We start from the raw sequence: 13,472 nt of genomic DNA on the forward strand, positions 1-13,472 counted from the left end.
GCCCGGGTTGATGGCTGGTGGAGGAGAGCGGGCTACAGAGGAGACGAGGTCCCTGTGTCCCTGCTGGCTCCTGCTTGCCTGTACAGGGACGCCCCAAGTTTGCTTTGGCTCTGTGTTTACCAGGCCTGACTTCAGTGTGGTGAGAGCAGGCAGACTTGTTAAATGGGCACGTGTCAGAATGCCTGCGTGTGAGAACTCTTTCTTACGTGGTCAAAGAGGTACTTCTATGTGTTGTGTCCCATCTTTCTCTGTTTTCATCTGTTCTAACATTTGGGTAGGTGCTTACAGCAGAGACCCGCCAGCCTACATGTATGTTACCCTTCTATTTACGGGTAAGCACAGTGATAAAAATAACTGGCTCTGTGGTGAATCAGTGGAATTTTACTGACTCGCTCCCCAAATGTGTCTGCAGCTTACTCCAAGAGAGCTGGCACCCTCTCTCGAGAAGATTGATTCTCCTCTGTATTTTTCCCATTCGCGAACATTCCCACGTCCGGGCGCTCTCCTGCCAGCAGTCAGCCGAGGCCAGCATCCTGCCCTGTGTGTCGGTGCCCCACAGCAGCTTCAAGGGTGGCTGCTGCGGTCCGAGGTTTCTTTCCAGCGGCAGTGCTCCAAGATTTGTAGGAGCCTGCAGCAGATTTAGTGGTTTTTAAGATGTATCAGACCCAACAGATACGGAATGAAATGGGCTGTTTCATGCAGAGGGTGCCTGGGTTTTAAGGTAGAGAATCCACTGAGGCCCCAGTGTAGCCTGCAGCCAGCCAGGTTGGAGGATACAGTCTACAGTCGGGGGGCGGGGGGGGATCTGCTTCCTGTCTTCAGAAAGGCTCAGAGATGCTTGGGGCTGTAGAGCCCTCCCCCGCCTCGCCCCGCCCCCACCCCACCTACTGTGAGCCACTGAGCCTGGAGTGGAAATTTCCACTGGTCTGCTGGGGGAAGGGAGGGCGCCTGTGACTGTGTCTGAGAGAGACAAAGGCTCTAACCCAAATGCAAGCCAGCCCTTTTGATGGAAAATGATTGTAAATGCAGGGCTAAAACAAAAGTGAAATAAAAAATACTGCCTTTACATTTAGGAGCATTGCAAGAGCACAGGCTTCCTCCCTGGACAACTAGATGGGGGCTAGCGCCCCACCCCAGGCAGTCTGTGTAGCCTTTATCAGAAGGTGACCCTGAGTGATTCTGGGGGTGTGGACCCTCAGGGGAGGAGTGGAAGGGACACTGAGGGCCTGCTGGCTTTTCCCCGGAGAAACTAGAGATACCGCTCCGTGGGTGGAGTGTTCTTGGGGGGATGGCTTCCCAGCATGGGGCAAGGTCACTCCTGGGGGAGCCCCTTCCCTTGGACTTCAGAGAGTGTGATGGGGTTTCAGTTGTCGCAGTGGAGAGCTTTATAGAGTGAGAATGTCTTAAAGATACAAAGGAACGCAGATTCTTTCCCCTGTGAGGAGCTCGTGAGCAGCTTCTGCCCTCAGGAGAGTTGGCGACCCCTCCAGCTTTTGAACGTTGGGGTCTGTAATGAGAAGTACATTGGGTACTACACCTCTCTGTGTACCTCCTCACCTGCCGGCCCAGTGCCGCTTTGCTCCTTCTCGTGCAGAGCTATAGGGAATAGAAGGCAGGTGCTTGCTGCTTGGCTGGACCGAGGCCTGGTCAGAGCTGATCAGCCTGTGCAGGTGAGGTAGCTCTGCAGTTAGAACCCCACCGGTTTAAGGCTGTGTGATGCTTCCGTCAACCCAGGCCTCCAGCTGCGAAAAACTGTTTGGCTTGTGCTGCTGTAGCATGAGTCTGAAGGTGTTGGAAACGTATGATGTGATATTTAGACTTTTGATTATTGCAGCCTTTCACAATGAGCTGTCCATTTATTGATTTTAATCACTGATTAGAGTAGAATTAGAGAATGGGAAATCGGCTATTTGGAGAACTTTTTTTTTATTGGCATGTAAGCTTTTGGGTAAGTCTAGGCAGTTGAAGTACGGTGGTCGTAATTCTACGCTGTTCTACCTTAAATGAGGAGCTTATTGAGAGGATTGAGATAAGAAAGAGTTCACATGTGTTATGACTTCTGGTCCTGTGTTTTGATTCTGCCTAGCTTAGGGGAAGAAGCAGACATTGACACCTCATTGCGGGTTTGGGTCCTCTTGATCCTCTCTCTCCATGGGCCAGGATGAAGGTGGGGAAAAAGGGCCCTCAGCTTCCTCTGGAGTACTGGGCCCTCCTCTGGCTGCCTTGCCTTGAACAGTGGCTCATCTTCACTTTCTGAATGGTGTCTCCATGGCAGCCTTGAACAGAATGTAGGGAGTGGGTAGGAGGGAGTGCCTAGGTTCGTTATGGGCCTGTGCTGTCTTGGGAAGGGATCCTCACCGGCATCAGAGACTGCCCAGACCCACAACTCAAAGTGGACTGTCTCCAGGTCTCACCTTCTTCACATGTAAAAATGGAAATGCAGGCATGTAGTCATTCCTCTGCAAAAGTCTCAGCCTGTTGTTCCTCAGGCCATCTGTAGTTAGAAAAGTCCAGCAGGTGTCCTTGATCGCCTGGCCATACATTCTCTGGTCTCCCGCGGGAGTGGCAGACTTGTTGAGGCAGTGGAAGCCTGGCTCTCGTTGCTGCTGCTTGTTCCGTTCTGAACTGCTTCAGGGCTGCCCATGGGACCTCTTTTTCCATGCGCCTGACCTCTGTCCCCAGCTGGAAACAGGTTCCAGGAGGACAAGGCCGTGTGTACCTCACCTCTGTAGCTTCTTTCTGAGGCTTGCCTTTGGTAGATGCTCACTGACCAGTTAGAACTGCCCGAGATAAATAGGTGAGAACAAAAGAGTACATGGAAGCAACCAGGAGTTGTCAAAGTATTTCTTGTGTGGGAAAGCCGTAACTGGCCCATTTACCTGTGTGCTTGGGCCATGAAGCAGGCAGGGATTGGGCTTGCCCTGGACTTGTTTTTGGTTCCCTCCCTAAGGGGAGGGACAGCTTGGTTCCCTGGGAGGGACAGTGGAGGAGGGGGAGGAGGTTTGGCTCTCAGCTGAGAGTGGTGAATACAGTAAGATCTCATCTCTGAGCCACTTCCCCCTTCTCTGATTCGGAGGAGTTTACTATTCGTGGAAATTTCCACAGCGTAACAAGGAGCATGGGAATGGAAGCAGCCTTTGCCCACAGGAGCCCCAGGCGCAGATCAACAGGGCGATAAGCATGAAACAGCTGTCACAAGTTCTAGCTGTAGGCACAGACCTATTTGCGTTTTGGCCAGTGCTCCTGTTTTGATTTGGTTGCAAGAACAGTAAGGGGAGGCAGAGTGGTGAAAGAGGGCCAAAGGTGAGCGGGGTTTCGATAGCAAGGGGGAGCCTCCAGCACTATCTTGGAGTTTCCAGGCCTTTACCCTTGAGGAGTCTAGGACAGGCCTGGGACCTCCAGGATGCGCAGAACTAGGTAGCCAGAGTGGGGGCAGGCAAACCCGGGTGCCTTGGAGTCAGGTGTCCTGAGTCTGCCTCTCACCTTGTGAGGAGGCAGGACGGTGCCTTCCCTGGGGTTTTGTTTCCTCAGAAGCAGCGTGAGAAAGGGTTTGGACTGCGTTGTCCTTAGAGGCCTTTCCAGCATCTGTGGTATGTGGTCCCTTGTGTCCTGGAGTCAAAAGACCGGCTCTCTGAATCCTGACTGTGCCCACTTAGTAGCCGGATGACTTTGAGCCAGTAACCTGGCGTCTCTGAGTCTCTCTTAACTGCGGGAGATGTGAGACTCAAAGAAGGTGATGTGTAGGAAGGCACTGTGAAACCACTAGGTTAGTAGTTGCTGGGAAGGGGCTACTGGGCCCAGACGAGCGCTTAGCACCACTTCCTCCTCTTCCCACTCCTCCTGGGTCCTCTTCCTCAGAAGGCACTTTGAAAACTGCCCTTAAGCTCTGACATACGAGGTTTCTGATAAGTTTGGCCTCTAACTTCCATCCGTGGGCATCCTTTGTGCAGTACCACAAAGCAGTATCCAGATGCCTTGGATGTATTTCTCAGGATTATTTGGTGAGTGCAGGTGTGTGGAGAACAGGGAGGCCGCATGAGAAGTGACGTAGTAACGTCTGGGTGACAGAGTTGGTCGCTGGCAACTGAGAAGATGCTTTCTCTTAGAAACTTTCTCTTGAAACATGTTTGGGCTGCAGGCTAGCCCACAGAAATGCCCCTGAAATCTATGGTACAGCTGAGTGGAAAATGGAAGCAGTGATGTTAAAACATCATTTGTTTATCCCAAACAGTATCATTTACCCCAGGAATGGTATTTTAATAACTCGAAGACCTGACTGCAAGGAAGGGCAGGCCTAGCTCATGAGAGCAGGAGACACCTGTGGACGTGCCGAAGGGAGGGACTTGGAGTGCTTCCCTGGGCCGCTGAATGCTGGATGGAGCCCTCAGGGCCCTGGCTGAGCACCTCCCTCCTCGGTACCCTGTGCAGTGAACAGCATGTCTCCCAAGCGTGTCTGTAGGTTGTTGGCATAGGGCTTTAAAGTGGAATAAAGCAAGAGAGGAAGATTTTCCTAAAGAACTGAGGAAAGCAGAACGAACTTACAGAGAAAGTATATGAGTTCAAAGAAAAGCTACTTGCTATAAAATTAAGTAAGGCATGAATATTGGCGGTGTGGTCTTAACTTTTAGGGTTGCTATTAGTTGGAATTGACTCGACGGCACTGGGTTTGGTTTGGTTTTTTTGGTCTTAACTTGTCCATGGTGGTTTGGAAGGACCTTTTGATGAATACTGAGTAAACGAATAAATGGATAAATGGGAAGAAATGCTGGGGGCCATGCTGGATAAGAGAGTTCCCTGTCTGGCCCCCAGGTGACCAGAGGAAATGCTGGGGCTGCAGGTGTTTTAAACTCTAGTCCAGAGTCTTGCTGATAATAAGTAATCAGTAATTAAATGTTGAACAAACGAGCAGTTCTTAAGTTGGATGATTGCAGCTCTGTTGTTGTGTACCACTGAGTTGATTCTGAGTCACAGTGACCCCATAGTATAGAAAAGTCTGCCCCGTAGGGCCTTCGAGGCTGTAATCTTTATGGGAGCAGATCGCTAGGCCTTTTCTCCCGTGGAGCCACTGGTGGGTTCCAACCGCTGACTTTTTGGTTAGCAGCTGAGCGCTTTCCCACTGTGCCACCAGGGCTCCTTATTGTAGTTCTAGTGACTGCTTTATGGAATAGAAATAAACAGCTGAATTAAGCCTTAGAATTTGGCAGAATTGGTGTATAGTTTTTAGAACAAGCCCAAGTGGTGGGCTCATCAGTGGGTGAATGTTCAGGTCCCTGCCTCAAGGAAGTAACATTTTTATTTCATTTCTCAGGGAATCCTGGGAGTCTTCACCAGCGGTAGTTGCTCCCTCATTAACCCTCCCACCACCATAATCAAGTCATTCATCAGATCCTACCCATTCAGTGAGAACATTTTTAAATTAACATCTCTATAGAGATTTAACTGACATACAATAAACAGTATATACTTAAAGTGTACAGTTGAGTAAGGCTTGACGTATGTATACACCGTGAAATCATGATCAAGCTGATAGATGTACTTGCTAACCCTGAAAGTTCCTTCTGCAGGATGTCCCTCTGCCCACTTCCATCCCACAGCAGTCCCCGACCTGCCTTCTCTCACTGTAGATTAGTTCTTGTTTTCTGGAATTTCATACATGTAGAATCTGACAATATGTACATATTTTATACTATAGTTTTTCACTCAGCATAATCATTTTGAAATTCATCAGTAATGTGTATCAGTAATTTAATCCTTTTTATTGCTTAGCAGCAGTTCACACATTGATAGATATTTGGGTTTCTAGATTGGGCTTGTTACAGATAAAGCTACTGTGAACTTTCACGTACAGGGAGTTGTATGGACACGTGTTTTAATTTTAGCCATCCCAGTAGGGATCCTTTGGGGTTTTAATTGCTTTTCTCTAATGGCTGATGGTGTGGTACACCTTTTCCTGTGCTTTTTTGCCATCATACATCTTCTTTGGCAAGATGTTAGTTCAAATCTTACGCCTGTTTTTATAATTGGTTTGTTTTCTTAAGTTTTGAGAGTTCTTTATATGTTTTGGATAAAAAAGCTCATTGCCAAAAGTCGATTTTGACTCATAAGCGACCCTATCCAAAAAACCAAACCCAGTGCCATTGAGTCGATTCCAACTCATAGCGACCACATAGGACAGAGTAGAACTGCCCCATAGAGTTTCCAAGGAGTGCCTGGCAGATTCGAACTGCTGACCCTTTGGTTCGCAGCTGTAGCACTCAACCACTATGCCACCAGGGTTTCCAGCGACCCTATAGGACATAGTAGAACTGCCCCCATAGAGGTTCCAAGGAGCAGTTAGTGGATTTGAACTGCCAACCTTTTTTATAGCAACTGAGCTCCTAACCGCTGTGCTACCAGGGCTCCATATTCTGGATGCAAGTCCTTTAATAGACCTGTGATTTTCAAAGCTACTGTGTGGCTTGTCTTTTTATTGTCTTAAGCATTATCTTTCAAATACCAAAAAAACCAAACCCACTGCTGTCTAGTAGATTCTGACTCATAGCGACCCTATAGGAGAGAGTAGAACTGCCTCGTAGAGTTTCCAAGGAGCTCCTGGAGGATTCGAACTGCCGACCTCTTGTTTAGCAGCTGTAGCACTTAACCACTGTGCCACCAGGATCAAATAGTTGTTTTTAATTTTGATCAGGTCTAATGTATTAATTTTCCCTTTTGTGGATTGTGCTTTTGGTGTGATGTCTAAGAAGCCTTTGCCAAACCCAGGGTCACAGAAACTTTCACCTGTGTTTTTGTCTAGAAGCTTTATAGTTTCAGGTTTTATATTTAGTTTCATGATCTATTTTGACTTATTTTCTTAATCTGGGGTGAGGTGTGGATGGATCAATTTTTTTTGTTGTTGTTGTTGAAAAGGCTAATCCTTTCTCCACGAAATTATCTTTGCACCTTTGTTGAAAATGAGTTGTGTGTATAGGTGTGTCTATTTCTGGACTCTGTACTGTTCTTTTGACCTATTTGTCTGTCTTTATGCCAATACCATACTGTCTTGATTACTGTTTTTATAATAGGTCGTGAAACCAGGTGGTAGTAAGTCCTTGAACTTTACTGTTCATCGAAATTGGTGTTCTAGGTCTTTTGTACTTCCATATGAACTTTAGAATCAGTTTGTCAGTTTCTTAAAAAAACTTGCTGGGATTTTGATTGGGATTTTATTGAATCTATAGTATTATAGATCAATTAGGAGAGAATTGATATCTAAATAGCATTGAGTCTTCTGACCCATGAACAAGGCACCTTTCTTCATTTATGTAGATTTTCTTTAATTTCTCTCAGTGATGCTATCTGGAGTAGGTCTTACATACCTTTTGTCAGATTTATCTCTAGGTTTTTCATATTTAATTTCAAGCTTCAGTTGTTTGTTGCAACAAGTTTTATATCAGTGGTGATGAGTGCTGTGAGAAAGGGTGGTAAGGGGAAGAAAGAATGGTTGTACTTGGTGGGTGGGGTGGGCGGGTGCTGCTTTAGGCAGAGCTGTCACAGGAGGCCTCTCTGACAAGCAGACCCAAGGCGGAGGGTAAGCTGTGTGAAGAGCATTCTGGCAGAAGGAACAGCGAGCACCAATACCTTGGATGGGAGTAGATAGTCAATTCTATTGTATATTGATCTTGTATCTTGCAACCTTGCTAAACTCATTTATTCTGGTAACTTTTTAAAACAAATTTCTTTGTATTTTCTGTAGACATAACCTTGTCACCTGCAAATAGACAGTTTTCCTTTTTTTTTTACCAACTCGATACCTTTTATTTCTTTTTCTTGCCTTTTTTGCACTGGCAAAAGAACCTGAAATACAATGTTGAATAGAAGCGGCAAGAGCAGACATCCTGTCTTGTTCCCAGTCTTGAGAAAACAGCCTTTCACCAGTAAGTGTGATGTTACTTGCAGATTTCTCATACATGACCTTTATAAGATTGTGAAAGATCGCTTCTGTTCCTAGTTTGCTGAAGTTTTTATTAGGAATGGCTATTGAATTTGTTAAGTGCTTTAATTTTTTAGCATCTCTTGAAACGATCTTATGGTTTTCCTTTTCATTGTAATATGGTGAAGTACGCTCGTTGATTTTTGAATGTTAAACCAATCTGATGTTCTTGGGATAAACCCCACTTGGTCATAATGTATTATCCTTTAGTCGTTTTGCGAAAATTTCTTTTTCCCTCAATGAAGTGGATTGACACAGCAGCTGCAACAGTGGGCTCAAACATAGAAATGCTTGTGAGGGTGGCATAGGACTGGGCAGTGTTTCGTTCTGTCGTACATAGGGTCAGTATGAGTCGCAACAGACTCTACGGCACCTAACAACAACAACAACAATGACATGTTAGTGAAGGATATTGGGTTTTTTTCCCCCTTGTAATATCTTGTCTGGTTTTAATATCAGGGTACTGCTGGCCTCATAGAATGAGTTGAGAAGTGTTATTTCATCTTCTATTTTCTGGATGAATTTGTGTCAGATTGGTATTTTGACCTTAAATGTTTGGTAGAATTTACCAGTTGAAGCCATTTGGGCCTAGAGTTTTCTTAATTTCTCCAATAGAGATAGGGCTCCTTAGGTTATCTATTGTTGAATGAGCCAAGGTAGTTTGTGTCTTTTAAGGAAATTGACCGTTTTATCCAAATTGTCAGGTTTATTGCATAAAATTGTTCATGATCTTTTATTATTCTTTTAACATTCGCAAAATCTAATGATTTCACTTCTCTTACTCTCGATATCAGTCATTTGTGTCTTCTTTTTTTTTTTACTGATTAGTTTGGCTGATTTGTTTCATTAATTTCTGCGGTGATCATTATTATTTTCTCTTCTGTCTGTGGGTTTAGTTCGCTCTTTTCTGATTTCCTAGTGGGAGCTGAAGTCACAGATCTGAGGCCTTCTTTTCTGACCTGAGTGTGCAGTGCCCTAATGTCCCCCAAACACTGCCTCAGTGGCATCCCCACAACTTGGATGTTTTGTGTTTTCATTTTCTTTTCGAGTTCAAGATACTTTCTAATTTCCCTTTTGATTGCTTCTTTGACCCATGAGTTATTTAGATATGTGTCATTTAGTTTCCAAGTATTTGGGGATTTTCCCGAGATCTTTCTGTATGATTTGGATCCCTTTAGATTTACTGAGACTTGTTTTATAGCCTGGTATGATTGGCCTTGGTAAATGCTCCATGTACACTTGAGAAGAATATGTGTCCCGCTGTTACTGGATAGAGGATTATGTCACTGTCAGTTATGTCCCGTTGGTTGGTGGTGCTGTCCACTTGTTCTGTATCCTTGGCTGATTTTCTCTCTGGTGGTTTTATTGATTACTGAGAGAGGAATATTGAAGTCTCCAGCTAAATAATTGTGGTTTTGTCTCTTCCTCCTTCAGTGCTGTTAGTTTTTACTTCCTGTATGTTGAAACTCTGTTGTCTGGTACAAACACATTTAGGGTTGTTGTGTTTTTGTTATGTGTTGTCCCTTTTTATCCATGGTAATTTTCTTTGCTCTGAGGTCTACTTGGTCTGATAATAAATACCACAGCCACCTGAGCTTTCTTTTGATTCCTGCATTCATGGTGTATCTTTTTCCATCCTTTTACTTTTTAATTGTCTACTTGAGTGACTTTCCCACTGGGCTGCATAAGAGTATATACTCACTCAGGGGAAGTTTTCTTAAGAGTTTTGAGCCCTGTTTGTTTGGAATTGTGTGAAATACTTTCCTTTTTCTTATAACTTCTCTCCTTGCTGGATTTGTTCACTTTAAATTATGTCTTTCCTATCGTCTATGAGAATTTCCTGCTGACGTCACCACTGTCAAATATTTTCTGTGGACCCTACTACATGTTAGCCTCTGTTCAGGGTGCTAGAGGTATAGCTGCAGCATCTTTCTTCTTAGGGTGATTATGTTTTAGTGGAACGAGACAAGTAGTAAACAAATATATGCTGTATCAAGAAGGAGCCCTGGTGACGCAGTGGTTAAGTGCTCAGCTGCTACCTGAAAGGTCGGCAGTTAGAACCCACTAGCCGCTACACAGGAGAAAGATGTGACAGTCTGCTTCCGTAAAGATTAAACCCATTTCCATCAAGTTGATTCTGACTCAGAGCAACCCTGTAAGATAGTATAGAACTGTCCCTTAGGGTTTCTAAGGCTGTAATCTTTATGGAAGCAGGCTGCCACATCTTTCTCCCGTGGAGTGGCTGGTGGGTTCGGGCTGCCAGCCTGTTGGTTAGCAGATGAACACTTAACCACTGCACCACCAGGGCTCCTTCTTTTGTAAGTATTAAAGCCCAAGAAGCTCTTTGGAGCAGTTCTGCTCTGTCCTGTAGGGTCTCTATGAGTTGGAGTCGCCTTGACAGCAGCAAGTTTTATATCAGTGGTGATGAGTGCTGTGAGAAAGGGGCAGAGAGAATGGTGGCACTTGGTGGGTGGGGTGGGCGGGGGCTGCTTCAGGCGGAGCTGTCCCAGGAGGCCTCTCTGACAAGCAGACACGCCAAGGCCTCTCTGACAAGCAGACACGCCAAGGTGGAGGGTAAGCTGTGCAAGGAGCATTCTGGCAGAAGGAACACCGAGCACCAAGACCTCGGATGGGAGTATGCTTATGAGTTCTGGGAAGAATGTGGCTAGAACTGAGAGAGTGACGTGGAAAAGGTCGTCCTAACCAGCTAGACCTGTCTGTCAGTTTGTTCTGCGTGGTGGCTTGCGTGTTGCTGTGATGCTGGAAGCTATGCCACCGGTATTTCAAATGCCAGCAGGGTCAGCCTTGACGGATGGGTTTCAGTGGGGCTTCTAGGCTACGGCAAGTTAGGAAGAGAGTCCTGGCGATCTACTTCTGATGAGAAGCCACTGGGAGCTTCATGGGTCACGACAGACGATGGTTCGGTAAAGCGCTGGAAGATGAGCACCCAGGTTGAAAGGCACTCAAAACACACAGTAGCCACAGCGACGGACTCAAACGTGCCAGCGATCGTAAAGATGGCGCAGGACCAGGCAGCATTTTGTCCTGTTGCACGTCGGGTTGCTGTGAGTTGGCGCCAACTGAATGGCAGCTGGCAACAGCGACCAGCTGGAACACTGCTGAAATCTGAAATACTGTGTTGAAAACTGTTGCTACCCTTTCACAAGATTGTGATTAAGACTGAACAGTATTAAAAAAACCTGTGCTGTAGAGTGGATTCCGACTCATAGTGACCCTACAGAACTGCCCCATAAGGTTTCCAAGGAGCCGCTGGTGGATTCAAACTGCCAACCTTCGGTTAGCAGCCAAGCTCTTAAGGTTTTCACTGGCCAGTATTTTTAGAAGCAGATCTCCAGGTCCTTCTTCCTAGCCTGCCTTAGTCTGGAACCCCCACTGAAACCTGTGCACCATGGGTGACCCTGCTGGTTTTTGAAACATGGGTGGCATAGTTTCCAGCATCACACCAGTGCGCAGGGCACCACAGTAAAGCACACTGACAGACGAGTGGTGGTGTGCAGGGTAGTTCTAGACAAATCCTGTGCCTTTCTCAGTCTTTTCCTTGTTTGTGATGTGTGTGTGGCTAGTGGCTCTCAGGTGCATTAGGTCACTTGTAAACTCCTCTGGAAAATTAGAAGAATACATAATGCTCAGATGTTTTCACCAGAAAAGAAATTCAGCTTTGTTGAATTTTGTATCCTTTGTTTCTGTAATTTTTTGGATTCCTTGTGGCCCAGTGGTTAAGAGCTCATGCTGCTAACCAAAAGTTTGGCAGTTAGAATTCACCAGTTACTCCTTGAAAACCCTATGGGGCAGCTCTACTCTGTTTGACAGGGTTGCTATGAGTCGGAATCGACTCCATGGCAGCATGTTTTTTGGTACCTGTCATTTTGCCATACTTTCCTGTAGTAATGTCAGAGTGCTTTGCTGCCTTAGCGACTGCCTGGACTCATGTGTTCACAGGCGTGTAATGGGAGCTTTGCTGCCTCAGATTCTGCCTGGACTCACATGTTTACGGGAGTATAAAGGGAAGTGCCACAGGAAAAGGGCAGTTGGGCGGACTACCGCTAACATTGGGGCTGGCCAACTGGGCGTTTCCATGTGGACAAAGGTGTATGTAGTTGATGTCTTTATCTGGGGGAGAATATAATGAGCACATTGACCAAAATAGTGCAGTTGTTATTTTCCAGAATACAAGAACTCACAGTGTTTTTTTGCTTGGACTGCAGGTATTTCTTGGTGGATTTTTATGCACCAACAACAACTGTTGAGAGCATAATGGACCACTTGTCTCGAGACACTGATGTGATCAGACCGAATGTGGTGAGGCACCCGCTGACCCAGGAGGTAAACAAGTGCGACGGGATGGTCCCGGTCCAACGGGAAGAGAAATTGTATTTCATGAAGAAGAGGAAGTGAGAAGACCCACCTGATTTTAGCTTTATTTTCGGTTCTCTCGCTTTTGAGCACCAGGCATTAATAGGTTACAACTGCAGTCTTTATGTAGTTGTGTGTTACAGATGTCATTTGATTTTCTAAGGTATTTTTGGCTCTTGATCCTCTTTGCATGAGAAGTGGGTAAACAGCTCACTTGCAGTCACTCTGTATATCGGTCTTAATTTTTTTTTCATTGATTTGTCTGCCTCATAACACCACCACCGTTTTGTGGAGCAAAACTTGTAACATGCCATGGATTGGAGGCTAGCCGTCCAGACTGTGTATCCATGTAAAAATAAAAATTTAAAGCCACTGTATTATATGATTGACTTTTGATCGGGGTAATAAACCTGAGTTTTAAAAGCTTCAGGGAGGCGTTTTTTCTCTTCGCCTGCTAACCCAGTGCACTGCCCAGGCCCTAGAGGCTCCAGTCTTGCTTGGGCTGCAGGTGGGGGCGTGGGAGGGCCTACCTCCTCATCCAGCAAAGCTCAGAGACGGGGACACAGGCAGGGCTTGGGCTTGGGGGGTATCTGTCCCTGGCCACTGGGCATTTTTCAACATCAGGGACCTTAACTTTCCTCTCACAACTTACCTGTCACATGGTGGCTGCTGTTGTTTGCACGCATTTGTTACGGGTGTGTGTGTTATGTGACAGCTGGGCCCTGGCCCCGCTCTGTCGTTCTTTGCCATGAGCACCTGCTTCCTCCACTGCCCCTCAGCACTGGGCAGGCCTCTTTGAGGGTGTTGCTGCTTTGGAATTCTGCTCTTCCCGCCGCCCTCCTGGCTCCGACAGCTGCTTTCGAGCTGGGGATGCCCAAGCACCCCTAGCACCTTGACCAGTGGCCTGCTGAGCTCTTAAAGGACTTGTAAGAAGACTCCCTCTCTCTCTCTCATAATCAGATCTCTTTTCTTAAAATGTCCTGGAAGTAAAAAAAGCAAGTTTTGTTTGGAGGGTTCACTGTTTTTAGCAGAGGGAGAGGTTGAGTTTGGGGGTGTTATACTTTTGAGCGTCTTCCTCAACGAGATGGATGACATAGTGGCTGTAGCACTGGGCTCTCAAGCATAGAAA

The 13,472-nt window shown here is 46.1% G+C and overlaps 1 protein-coding gene across 2 annotated transcripts in view; it reads left to right on the top strand.

Annotated features, from left to right (window-relative positions):
- Positions 1-12,772, top strand: part of MRPS6 (mitochondrial ribosomal protein S6) — a 68,029-nt gene extending 55,257 nt beyond the window's left edge. For both annotated transcript variants that reach the window (XM_064273222.1, XM_064273223.1), the window contains one exon: positions 12,196-12,772. In XM_064273222.1, coding sequence (XP_064129292.1) covers positions 12,196-12,385 — 190 coding nt within the window. In that variant the 3' untranslated portion in view covers positions 12,386-12,772. The remainder of the gene's footprint in view (positions 1-12,195) is intronic.
- Positions 12,773-13,472: the final 700 nt, after the last annotated feature.

This window comes from Loxodonta africana, chromosome 20, assembly GCF_030014295.1.
Source record: "Loxodonta africana isolate mLoxAfr1 chromosome 20, mLoxAfr1.hap2, whole genome shotgun sequence".
In the NCBI taxonomy this organism is placed as follows: Eukaryota; Metazoa; Chordata; class Mammalia; order Proboscidea; family Elephantidae; genus Loxodonta; species Loxodonta africana.